This window comes from Hyperolius riggenbachi, chromosome 4 (assembly GCF_040937935.1).
Source record: "Hyperolius riggenbachi isolate aHypRig1 chromosome 4, aHypRig1.pri, whole genome shotgun sequence".
NCBI classification, from domain to species: Eukaryota; Metazoa; Chordata; class Amphibia; order Anura; family Hyperoliidae; genus Hyperolius; species Hyperolius riggenbachi.
Window position 1 is genome coordinate 382,844,120 of NC_090649.1, and position 13,230 is coordinate 382,857,349.

Here is a 13,230-nt window from a genome sequence, read left to right on the forward strand (position 1 = left end):
GATTACAAATTAAAAGCCTTTATGAATTTGGTACAGTACGATACCGCATTTAAAGGAAACCTGTGACATACTAAGCAGCAGCATTTATACTTACCTGGGGGATTCCTCCAGCCCCATGTACTCCCCCGCAGCACATAACACCCCCCCCCCCCCCCGGTAGCAATCCGGGTTCTACAGTCTTTCCCGGTAATAGGGCCCAGTCGCAATGCACTGCACATGTGTGGCCCAGCTGTGCATGCGCCTCCGTTGCCAGGAGTTTGTGACTTTTCTTATGCTCCACTTAAATGCAGGAAGCGGATCCTATGTTAACAACTTGACGACCGCAGTGTTAAAGGGGAACTGAAGAGAGAGGCTGCCATGTTTATTTCCTTTTAAGCAATACCAGTTGCCTGGCAGCCCTGCTGATCCTCTGCCTCTAATACCATTAGCCATAGCCCCTGAACAAGCATGCAGCAGATCAGGTGTTTTTAGACTTTAAAGTAAGATCTGACAAGACTAACTGCATGCTTGTTTCTGGTGTTATTCAGATACTACTGCAGAGAAATAGACCAGCAGGGCTGCCAGGCAACTGGTGTTGATTAAAAGGAAATAAATATGGCAGCCTCCGTATACCTCTTACTTCAGTTCCCCTTTACCCCCCCCCCCCCCCCCCTAACGACCAGGTTCTGTTTGGCTGCACTGGGCTGTGCAGGCTTTTTAGCCTCCCGCACAGCCCAGCTATGGAGCCCAGCGATCGGACTCGCCTCCTTTTTTTTAGTCCCTAAGGGGACATGCCACCTGAGTTGTCCGATCGCTGTGGCCGGTTTTTTTTTTTCCCTTAGCCTCTATGAGGCTCTCCCTCCCTCCCCTCCTAGAACCTGTATTGAACAGGACAGCGATCCGTCCTGTTACGCCTCTCATAGGCATTAGCCTATGAGAGGATGGCGCTCCCCGGCCAATCAGAGGACGGGGATCGCCGATCTCATACAGCGCTGCCGGTGACTGCAGCGCTGTACGGATGTAAACAAAGGTGATTTGTTTCCCCTTCCGTTTACAGCCTGCTAGCCGCGATCGGCGGCTAGCAGGCTAATCACGGAACTCCATTCCGTGAAGTGGCATGGAACGACTGCACATGCACGCGGCCATTCCCTGGGAAACTGCAGCCCCAGGACTTGAGGCCAATTGGCGTTAGGTGGTCCTGGGGCTGCCGCCACAGCCATCGGTGTTAGGCGGTCCCCAGGTAGTTGAAAATAGGATATGCTTAAAAAAAACATGTATTCGTTTGCTACAGAATGCAAATCCCAACTTAAAACATTTTCCAAGACCGGATAGGTAAGAGAGTCCAATAAAAGCCTAGGCCGTGACATGATACTCGCGTGTCCCGCCGCCCCCGCGCCACCTGGTGGCCAGTATTAGCATTGGGCTGCAAAAGACCTATGGGAATCCTCAGCAACAGGGAGAATTTTCATTGGTTTGTGTTGGAGCAATAACAAAATTCTCCCTGTTGCTATTGAGAATTGGCCTGCTGCAGCCTATAGAGAGCCCCATGCTTCTGCTGGCCTCTGGGCTGTTTAGAAGAGACCAAGCGGCGGTGGGACAGGTGAGTGGAGATGTGTACAGGCGGATGTGATTGACGCAGGACGACGGGTTTATCTTGCATGCTGATGCAAAATGTACGGAAGGATGCGCTTACTGTCTCCGTTTTGCATACCCTCAAATGTGAAAATGCCCTAAGATACGAAGATATATTTGTGCCAATGACACATACTTCCAAAATAAGTTGGGATAACAAATGATTAACACTCTGCATAAAGTACCAATTCAGGAGAATTGAATGTCACCTACAGCAACTTACCCAATGAGCTGGTCCCAGTGTCTTGTTCAGAAGAGGCTTACCCATATGATTAGGTGGCACTTTTACTAAAGTTTCTTTTAACTTCAACAGAAAAAAAATGCATCATACCATTAGAATGTGAAAATACAATATACAAAGTAAGTAGCAGTAGTAATAATCCATTTACCATAACTGGAAAAAACAAACAAAATTATTACTGGTTTATACATTTACCTTTTACCCCCCCCCCCCAAAAAAAATTATATTTTCTAATATAATTAAAATTTTATTGTGGGGGCATCTACCAGCCCCCTACAGCCATCCCGTGCCCTCGCAGTCACTCATGGCTCCTCTGGTCCCCCGCTGCCAGCTAGTTTCGTTTTTTCCGACTGGGAGTCGGCCAGCCGCCATGCGTACGTTTTTACGCATCCTTGCTTGTGCAGGAAGCTATTGCAGACATCAACAAGTACATTTTTACGCGTTTTGGTTTAAAACCGCCGAACCGTTCAGCCCTACTCTTGGCTACATTTGACTGTCAATATTTGACCTGATGAAGGAGCCTACGCTGTGATACACATTAGGCCTGATTCACAAACCGGTGCTATCAGTTAGCACGCTGGTGAAAAGCCCTTTATCATGCCTAAACTCAGTTTAGGCATGTTAAGTTTAAGCACCAACTGGGTCAGCACCGCAGTGCAAAGCTGATCAAAAGTTTTGCGCTAGCAAAGTCTGGTGCACTTCGCATACAGTTTAATGGCGCTGCTTTGCGTGCGATCTAAACTTAGCATGCCTAAACTTATCACGCCTAAACTGGCTTTTCACCAGCGTGGTGCAATGGTTATCACATAGCAAGGAAATGAGCAGCGCTACTTAAAAACAGACTAGTGCCTACCTGCAAACGAGTGCAAGCCCCACTTGTGGGGTCGAATACACACCGAGCATACACATGACCTGTCTACCACTGGAGGATGTTGGTTTCCTGTAACAGCTTGCATGCAACCTATTAAGTACTTGTCCCTCCCACTGCGAAGAAGTCAATTCTCCATGGGAGGGGCCTAACACTAACTAAATCCTAACCTATGTATATGCATAGCCTGGGTGCGCTACCAAGTGAAATTGAAAAATGGAAAATTTGGGTTCAAGGTGCGTTTGTAGTTCGTGGGGGGGCTCAGCGCATCTCTGATTGGAGGCCATTCGGAGGCGGCCTGGTGTTGCGCTGATCCACCTTTTGCGCAATTTTCGGTTTTTCAATTTTATCTATTCCCCCCTCTAATCACATCCTGAGACACCCATCAATCACCTCCTGTCACCCCCTAGCACACCTACCCATCAGATCAGGCCCTAATTTTCCATGTGTGGGCTCCTGATCACTCGGCCAAACCCTCAGATCCCCTTCCGATCACCTCCCCAGTGCATCGATTGCATCTATTCTGCCCTCTAATCACCCCGAGGCACCCATCAATCTCCTCCTGTCACCCCCTAGCACTCCTATCCATCAGATCAGGCCCTAATCTGCCCCCTGCGGGCTTCTGATCAACCAGCCAAACTTTCACCCGCCTCACCGCAGTGACAGAATTTTTATTTCTGATCACTGCTGGTCTCTACGACTTAATTGTGAGACCAACCGTTATGCCACACAATACGCAACCGCCAATCCAAGAAGCTACCATGCCCAGCCTTTTCGGTGGAAACCACTCCAACTTTCCGAACGTAACATTTTTGGGGCCTACTCCTTAACATGGGTCTAGTCAAAAAGAATGTAATGCGGTCTCATTGGTCTACGCACCCAATACATCACATGCCCATGTTCTCTGCTGCCATATCCAGGTCACGATTTGAAAACATCCTGTGCTTTAGGGCTGCAAGGTTTTGCGGTTTAAAACCGAAACCGTGATTCACATGCAGACGATCTTGAGATCGTCAGTAGCTTCGGTTTTTTTGTGCTACTAGCTGCTCTGCTACCTCCCGCCGGCCGCCGCTAATCCCTGGCTTCTATGCCGCCCCACTCTGTCTGCATTGCATCTCCCAGAGACAGCGTATCTGCTGACCTCACAGCCCCTGCGACGGGGGAGGGGCGCTGTGCACAACTTATTCCGGGAGACTGAGTCAGGAGAGCATGGCCGCTCAAGCAGAGCCGTTTCTGCTGCATCCGCTGCTTTCTCCCTCCCTGAAAAGGATGACAGCGAACAGCTCTATGGAGAGAACAGGCAGCTCCAGCCGAGAGAGTGTGGGGTGCTCTCCCCCCTCCTTCCTCCAGGAAACTTCAAAGGCTGCCCCGTGAAGTAACTTTTTTTTTTCCAGCTGTGTGATTGCACAAAGGTGGGGGTAGGGAGATGAGTGTACAGTGTTTGCCTGTGCGTGTGCCTGTGCGTGTGCCTGTGCGTGTGCCAGTGCGTGTGTCGTGTCTGTGCCAGTGCGCGTGCCTGTGCGCGCGCCGTGTCAGAGCGTGTGTCTGTGTGTGTGTCAGAGCGTGTGTTAGGGCTGCACGGTTTTGCGGTTTAAAACCGAAACCGCTGCCCGACTCAAGCACTCTGCAATACGCCGCACATTGTTAACTGCCCACAGCCCAGCGTCCTCACAGAAGGCCCCACCTGCATATTTGTGCAATTTAGCCAGGGCAGTATAGGAACCTCACAAGTGACCCCATTTTAGAAAGAAGCCACCAAAAAGGTATTCCGTTAGGTGTAAGATGAGTTCATAGAAGATTTTATTTTTTTGTCACAAGTTAGTGGAAAATGACACTGTGAAAAAAAACAAAAATCAATTTCCGCTAACTAAAAAATAAAAAAAATCTATGAACTCACCATACTTCTAACAGAATACCTTGGGGTGTTGCCTTTCTAAAATGGGGTCACTTGTGGGGTTCCTAAACTGCCCTGGAATTTTAGTGGCCCTAAACCGTGAGGAGTAATCTGGAAATCAAATGCCTCAAAATTATCTGTGAAATCCTAAAGGTACTCATAGGACTTTGGGCCCCTTAGCGCACCTAGGCTGCAAAAAAAGTGTCACACGTGGTACCGCCGTACTCAGGAGAAGTAGTATAATGTGTTTTGGGGTGTATTTTTACACATACCCATGCTGGGTGGGAGAAATATCTCTGTAAATTGACAATTGTGTGTAAAAAAAAATAAAAAATAAATAAAAATCAAAAAATTGTCATTTACAGAGATATTTCTCCCACCCAGCATGGGTATGTGTAAAAATACACCCCAAAACACATTATACTACTTCTCCTGAGTATGGCAATACCACGTGCGACACTTTTTTGCAGCCTAGGTGCGCTAAGGGGCCCAAAGTCCAATGAGCACCTTTAGGCTTTACAGGGGTGCTTACAATTTAGCACCCCGGAAATGCCAGGATAGTAAACACACCTCACAAATGACCCCATTTTGGAAAGAAGACACCCCAAAGTATTCAGACAGGGGCATGGTGAGTCCGTGGCAGATTTCATTTTTTTTGGTCACAAGTTAGCAGAATGGAAACTTTTTTTGTTTTATTTTTTTGTCATAAAGTGTCATTTTCCGCTAACTTGTGACAAAAAATAAAATCTATGAACTCACCATGCCTCTTAGTGAATCCTTTGGGATGTCTTTCCAAAATGGGGTCATTTGGGGGATATTTATACTATCCTGGAATTTTAGCACCTCATGCAACCTGACAGGAGCTCAGAAAAGTCACAGATGCTTCAAAAAGGGAAAATTCACTTTTTGCACCATAGCTTGTAGGCGCTATAACTTTTACCCAAACCAATAAATATACACTTATTGGATTTTTTTTTTATCAAAGACATGTAGCACAATACATTTGGACAAAAATGTATATAGAAATTTTACTTTATTTGAAAAATGTCAGCACAGAAATTTAAAAAAAATCATTTTTTTGACAAAATTCATGTCTTTTTTGATGCATATAATAAAAACTAAAAATCACAGCAGCAATCAAATAGCACCAAAAGAAAGCTGAAATAGGGACAAGAAGCGGAGGCAAAATTTATTTAGGTGGTAGGTTGTATGACCGAGCAATAAACCGTTAAAGCTGCAGTGGTCTGAATGGAAAAAAAAGTGTCTGGTCCTTAAAGGACTTACGAGGCCAAATTAGGGAAAAAAAGTTAATTACCTGCATAACCTTTTACGGCACGGAGGACGCCGTCCGCGCCGATCCGCCGGGTCCCCCGCTCGTTAGCCTCCCGGGCCAGCTCCCGACCCCACGGCCGGGGTCGGGCTCCCCTGCCTCTCCTAAAATGGCCGCTTGCTCTGGCCGCGGCTGCGCAGCTCTAGAGCCAACCTAGAGTACGTAGCGTGGATCAGGGAGGTTGGCCCTAGAGCTGCGCAGCCGCACTCGCGGCTATGCGGACTGCGCAGCCGCGGCCAGAGCAAGTGGCCATTTTAGGAGAGGCAGGGGAGCCCGACCCGGGCCGTGGGGTCGGGAGCCGGCCCGGGGGGCTAACGAGCGGGGGGACCCGGCGGATCGGCACGGACGGCATCCTCCGTGCCGTAAAAGGTTATGCAGGTAAATCACTTTTTTTCCTTATTTGGCCTCGTAAGTCCTTTAAGGGGTTTTAAGACTGCAACCCTTAAAGGGGTTCTTTCGCGAAAAAAGTAGGCAGTTAAATGTGACAGATGACAGGTTTTGGGCCAGTCCATCTTTTTAAATCTGTATTGTTAAAATCGCACAAAAGTAAACATACCAGTGCGTTAGGGGACATCTCCTATTACCCTCTGCCACAATTTCGCTGCTCCCCGCCGCATTAAAAGTGGTTAAAAACAGTTTTAAAAAGTTTGTTTATAAACAAACAAAATGGCCACCAAAACAGGAAGTAGGTTGATGTACAGTATGTCCACACATACAAAATACATCCATACACAAGCAGGCTGTATACACCCTTCCTTTTGAATCTCAAGAGATCATTTGTGTGTTTCTTTCCCCCCTGAAGGGGGAGTGCATAGCAGAACCACAACACTGAAGAACTTGGCAGCCTTCCAGACACAGGCTGACAAGTCTGACAAGGGAAAGATACATTGATTTATTACAGAGACTGTGATAGTACAAAGTGCTGCAGTAAGACAGAACACATTAGAATAGCTTTTGGAACTTGTAGGATGATAAAAAACAGGATGCAATTTTTGTTACGGAGTCTCTTTAAGGGGGATTTTCAGGGCTTTCTTTGTTTTCAACAGCATTTCCTGAACAGCAGTTTAACTGCCAAAATAGCAAGATACCAGCCGGCCTCCCTAATCACGTGCACACTATTATGTCAGTTAGATTTTGCAACTGTTCAGGAAATGCTGTTGAAAACAAAGAAAGCCCTGAGAATCCCCCTTAAAAATATGGACTGGCCCAAAACCTGTCATCTGTCACATTTTTTAACTGCCTACTTTTTTCGCGAAAGAACCCCTTTAAGTGGTTAAAGGAAACATCAGCTCTGGTACTTCATTCAGTCACGCTCCATCGTGCAGGTGTGGCCTAGCTTCGCACAAGTGCCCGACAGTCGCGTGCATCCAGCAAGGCATGCTCGACTGACAGATGTACCGGGACAGCTAGCCAACAACCGGTGCAGCCCGGGCAGATGGCAATGGAGCCCATGGCCTGAAGCATGCAACAGGTAAGTATAAATGTTTTACATAAATTCATCTCTGGTACAATTCAAGGCTAGGCATGATGTGAGTGGGGCAATGTATGAGGGCTGCAGGGCTGTGGAGTCGGTACAAAAATAATCCGACTCCTCAGTTTATGAAATCACCAACTCCCACTCTAGATACCCCAAATTGTTCCCCACTCCCAACTCCAAAATCCGACTCCTTGGTATAATTTTTACATAGGCTATGGATTTGAGTCAAAAATCAACCGTCTCCTCAGTTTATTGAAACCAGCAACTCCAGGTACTTAACCACTTAACATCTCAGTCGTTTTCAGCTTATGCATCCGAGCAATGTTCACCTCCCATTCATTAGCCTATAACTTTATCACTACTTATCACAATGAACTGATCTATATCTTGTTTTTTCCGCCACCAATTAGGCTTTCTTTGGGGGGTACATTTTGCTAAGAGCCACTTTACTGTAAATGCATTTTAACAAGAAGAATAAGAAAAAAAATGAAAAAATTCATTATTTGTCAGTTTTCGGCCATTATAGTTTTAAAATAATACATGCCTCCATAATTAAAACCCACGTATTGTTATTGCCCATTTGTCACGGTTATTTCACCATTTAAATTATGTCCCTATCACAATGTATCGCGACAATATTTTATTTGGAAATAGAGCATTTTTTCCGTTTTGCATACATCACTATTTACAAGCTTATAAAAAAAAAAAAAAATAGAGAAATATTTCATCTTTACATAGATATTTAAAAAGTTTAGACCCTTAGGTAAATATTTGTGTTTTTTTTTTATAGTAATTTTTTTTGTTTTTTTTTTATTAATCATTTTATGTGGGCATTTTTGGGAGGGTGGGTTTTAAAAGTGTTTTATTTGGGGAAATATTGGTGTATTGTAATGTTTTTGGGCATTTACTTGTAGTTTTACTTTTTGGCCACAAGATGGCAATCTCGATTTTTTTTACATGACGTCACTCTAAGCGTACAATGTACGCTTAGAGGGACACAGCTTCAGAAAGAGCGAAGCTTCCGAGAGAAGCTGTCACTTTTTCAGCGGGGGAGAGGAATCAATGATCGGGCTCCCTAGCCCGATACATTGATTCCGTGGCTACCGACTCCGCGGCCGGGAGTGCGCGTGCACGATCGGCCGTAGGAGCGCGCCTGTCGTCCTTGACGTTTTTATACGTCAAGGAGGACAAAGTGGTTAAAATTGCTCCGACTCCACCGCCCTGGAGGACTGCACATCTTTTATAGTACTAGAAGGGCCCCGAAACTATTTTTAGGGAAAAGAATGAATAGCTGAACTTTGCACTGAAACAAATGCAATAACTTAAATCCTGGTACCCTGAACATTACTGGACACCAAAAGTCGTATAAGTTACTACTATAAGAGCCCCTGGAATGCGTTTCCCCCCTATTTGCACCTGCAAATAAATAATCCCCCAGTAGCTGCTGCTCCCACCAGTCACTCCATGGATCTGCACTGCAAACATCCTCTTCTTTGCATAGAATGCAGAAGCAACCTATCATCCGTGGCAGCATTATGCTGCAGTGGACTGCTAAGTGACTATTTTGCCACTTACTGTAAGTGACTAGGCCTTTGATACCCTGTGGGAGAGATGATTTGGAAAAGCTATAGGAGACCATTAAATGCGTAACAGGAGTTGATGCGGTGTCATTTAGGATAGTGTACATGATAGATATACTTCTCATTTGCTGTAAATAACGGTCAGTATGTGTTGAAGTTGTAAGAGTCTGCTGCAGGCTCTGGCAGAACACACCCTACATCGCACTTAGTACTCATAAGGTGATCCCTTTCTCAAATAGTGTCGGAGCTGGAACTGAATAACTCAGACGCAGCTTATACCTGGCCCAGTTTATCTCATCATATAACCTGTTATCACAGAAACTTAAAAGAGGCCAGACATATTTAAAGTACCCTATTGTGACCTCTTACCACAATAAAAGTCTACTAGCATCTACCTGATTGAAAGCAACAGTTTCTCCTGCATGAAAGACCAACAATGGTCCATGTGTGTCCATAGGAGACATTGCAGCTTTAATTCACATAACTGTTAGTTTATGTGAGCGGAGTACGAAGCTAAACTTGGGTTTACCAGCTGATCTAGGTGAAAAAAAAACTAGCTGAAAATATAACAAGGTACCCAAGGGCCTCACTATTTGTCTACCCAGATATAAACCAAGGCAGTATGAAAAGTAAAAACTGCAGGAAATGTTAGCCTCTTATCACAGTACAGTCTGCAGTACAACAAATAAGCACACATATATAAGGTGATAACAAAATGAGTCTTACTTTTTTCTCTATTCCACTAAAGAACTGAAACATGGTTATGTTAGACGGAGGTTTTGACATTCCCAGAGTCATACAAATTGTTTTAAGCTCCTTGAAGACTTCACTCCCACCTCCATCTTGTTCCTTCTTCGCAGGCAGATTAACATTTAGCATTCGTGCAGCTTCTAGTTCTGATATTAAATATGCTGTGCAAAGATATAGAAAAGACACTTCAGAGAGAGCATTTAACAACAAGTAAAACATTGTAGCAAGCAAATAAGCATGTGCAAATTACTATATAGCACTTATTTTTTTTTTTTTTTTTACAACACACATTTTCTGAATTGGGGAAAAATACAACAGTCTTTAAAACAGTATCAGGAGGCTTATGTACAGAACCCCCCCCCCCAAGTGTCTACTTCACAAGAAACCAACCTGTTTTGTGCTCATAGCAAGACAAGACAAATAATATTTATATTGCGCTTTTCTCCTGGTGGACTCAAAGCGTTTGAAGAGTAGAGATGGGCCGAACGGTTCCAGGCGAACTTTGGGTGGGTCGCTAGCGAAGGCGAACTATTGCAGGAGTGCGGTTCGCCCCCATAATGCTCCATTAAGGTCAACTTTGACCCTCTACATCACAGTCAGCAGGCACATTGTAGCCAATCAGGCTACACTCACTCCTGGAGCCCCACCCCCCTTTATAAAAGTGTTAGGAGGCTGGGAAACTGTTTTTTTCTCACAATGATCGCTGCTTCTCGTAGAAGCAGCTGATCATTGCGGGGGGCAGAGATCAACGAACGGGAAAGGTTTTTCCCGTACATTGATCTCCGGGCGAGCGGGCGGCGGCGTGCACGAGCGCGCGGACGAGCGAGCGGGAGTCCGGACAGCGGCGTCAGGTGCGGATTTCTCCTGTTAACAGGGTGGAAAAAGGGACGGAGAAATCCGCACCGCTGGGGGTAAAGTGGTTAAGACGGGTACATTAGTTGGAATAGTTACACTACAATCTATGTTTCACCAAGACCCTAATGACACTTTCTCTTAAGGGGCTATGGCGGCCATAGCCCCTTAAGAGAAAGTGTCATTAGGGCCTAGCTGTAACATAGATTGTAGTGTAACTATTTCATTTAATGTACCCTTCTTAAACTTGAAGATTGTATACAAATGTAAGCAGACTGCAGAGTGGTGCAGCAGAAGTGTGCTGGGCCCATAACCCAGAGGTTGATGGATCGAAACTATCGTCTGCTAGGTGTACTTTATTCTTTTACACCTTGCTTTACCACATGGGCCAATCGGCGGCCATAGCCCCTTAAGAGAAAGTGTCATTAGGGCCTAGCTGTAACATAGATTGTAGTGTAACTATTTCAACTAATGTACCCTTCTTAAACTTGAAGATTGTATACAAATGTAAGCATACTGCAGAGTGGTGCAGCAGAAGTGTGCTGGGCCCATAAACCAGAGGTTGATGGATCAAAACTAACCTCTGCTAGGCATAATTTCATTTTTGGACCTCGCTTTATCGCATGGGCAAAACGGGTTCCATAGCCCTGTAAGAGAAAGTGTAATAAGGGCCCTGCCTTAACATAGATATTATGGTAGCTAAGACTACTCCTGGGCCTTTCTTGTAGTTGAAGAGATGAGTGAACTGTGACACCACACTAAAAAAAAAAAAAAAAGCAAACAGAGAAGCTTCCCCATATTGGAGCATTGGATTTGGTAAAGTCTTAAGCCAATGTGTTGTTAAAACACAAGTAAGCTTTAGGTTAGCATGAATGGTTGCATGGCCACCTAGCTTTTCATTCTTCCCAGGCCAGCTAGGCTGGCTTCAGCCTGTAGTGTTGGTGGAATAGTGGTGACCATAGCTGGCCTCCAAGCAGTTGACCTGGGTTTGATCCCTGGCCAAATTATGTCAGTTGGCTTTTGACATCCTACAAATCCCTAAGCAAGCTCATTTTTCTCTTGGATATATCACAATGGTACATGCTAGGCTGGCTTCAGCATGTAGCATTGTAGTGTGTTGTGTTGGTGGTATAATGGTTAGGATAGCAGCCTACCAAGTGGTAGGCCTCGGTTCGATTCCTGGCCAATGTATGTGAGTTGGCTTTTGACATCCTACAAATCCCTAAGCAAGCTTATTTTTCTCTTGGATATCTCATAATGGTACATGTCAGGCTGGCTTCAGCATGTAGTGTTGGTGGTGGTATAGCGGCGAGGAGAGCTGCCTACCAATCACTAGATCTGGGTTCGTTTCCCAGCCAATGTATGTGAGCTGGCTTTTGAAATTCTACAATTCCCTGGAAGACAAGACCCTCCTCCGGAGGAGGGAAGGATTACACTTCCTGATGTTGTAAAGCAGTGTAGGCCTGCAATTTAACATTCAATGAGATTTCTAACCTTAAAACAGTGGTTTGTATCAAATCTAGGTTTTTTTATTGAGACTTTTGACGTGTATCCCACTCAACCATGTCTCTGTCCAGGTTTTAGACCATTTGAAAACATCTTTTCCATAATTTTTCTGGCCACCATAATGTTTTCTAAATTTCCCAGTTTGCCTCTCCATTGAAGTCTATTGCGGTATGCGAAAGTTCGCGCGAACCAAACTTTCGCGGTAGGTTCGCGAACCTAAAATCGGAGGTTTGGCCCATCTCTATTGAAGAGCAGCCCCTAGAGCGCTCTCAGTAGGCAGTAGCAGTGTTAGGAAGTCTAGCCCATGGACTCCTTACTGAATAAGTGTTCGCCTCCGGGAACAGGAAGAGCAGAGATTTGAACCCCGGACTCTTGTGTCTGAGGCAGAGAGCATATAACCAGTACACTATCCAGCCATGGTTGGGAGGGGATTTCATGGGATGCTATACATCTGGCAAGATTTCCTCGCACTTGGTGGCTTTGGCTTCATTCATATAACAAGTTTGCTCATGTATTATGAAAAGTGGTGCGCCCACAAAAACGCGATTTATTTGAACAATATGTGCGCTTGTGTGCATTTAAACACAGGTATTTCTCTTACAGTAGCAATGCTTGTCGATGAGAAAGTGCATGGGCCAAAGTAGTGCTGGACATCCGTAAACACAGAAAATTGCATTGCTGAACTGCAGATGCTTCCTGAAGTCATGGTAAGTCAATAGAGATATAATGTGAGTTTTGCAGTGCGATTTCACACTGCAAAAATTCGTCTGATCCTACAAAAGTACAATACTTGAAGAGAAAGAGAGAGCAATTGGATCTCTACAAACCTGAAAAATAGAAATCCACTTACCGTATTTTTCGGACTATAAGACGCACCTAAATTTAGAGGGCAAATATCAGGGAAAAAATATATATACTAAACCTAGATGCGTCTATGTGTCAGGGGCGTCTTGTAGACCTTTTGCCCCAAGATGTCTCTAAGCTACCATACCCACCTGCACTAACTCTTGCTTCCCCCCCCCTCCAGCTACATTACACTTCTCTACACACTACATTATACTAACCCCTGCTGCCCCTCCCCCCAGCTGCGTTACACTTCACTACACACTAGACTTCCCAGG

The 13,230-nt window shown here is 45.2% G+C and overlaps 1 protein-coding gene across 1 annotated transcript in view; it reads right to left on the reverse strand.

Moving 5' to 3' along the window:
- FAM98A (family with sequence similarity 98 member A) overlaps positions 1–13,230 on the reverse strand; it is a 52,340-nt gene that overhangs the window by 18,248 nt on the left and 20,862 nt on the right. Inside the window, exons 4-5 of the mRNA XM_068232120.1 lie at positions 9,728–9,912; positions 1,835–1,915 (exon numbers count right to left, since the gene is read on the reverse strand). Coding sequence (XP_068088221.1) covers positions 1,835–1,915; positions 9,728–9,912 — 266 coding nt within the window. The remainder of the gene's footprint in view (positions 1–1,834; positions 1,916–9,727; positions 9,913–13,230) is intronic.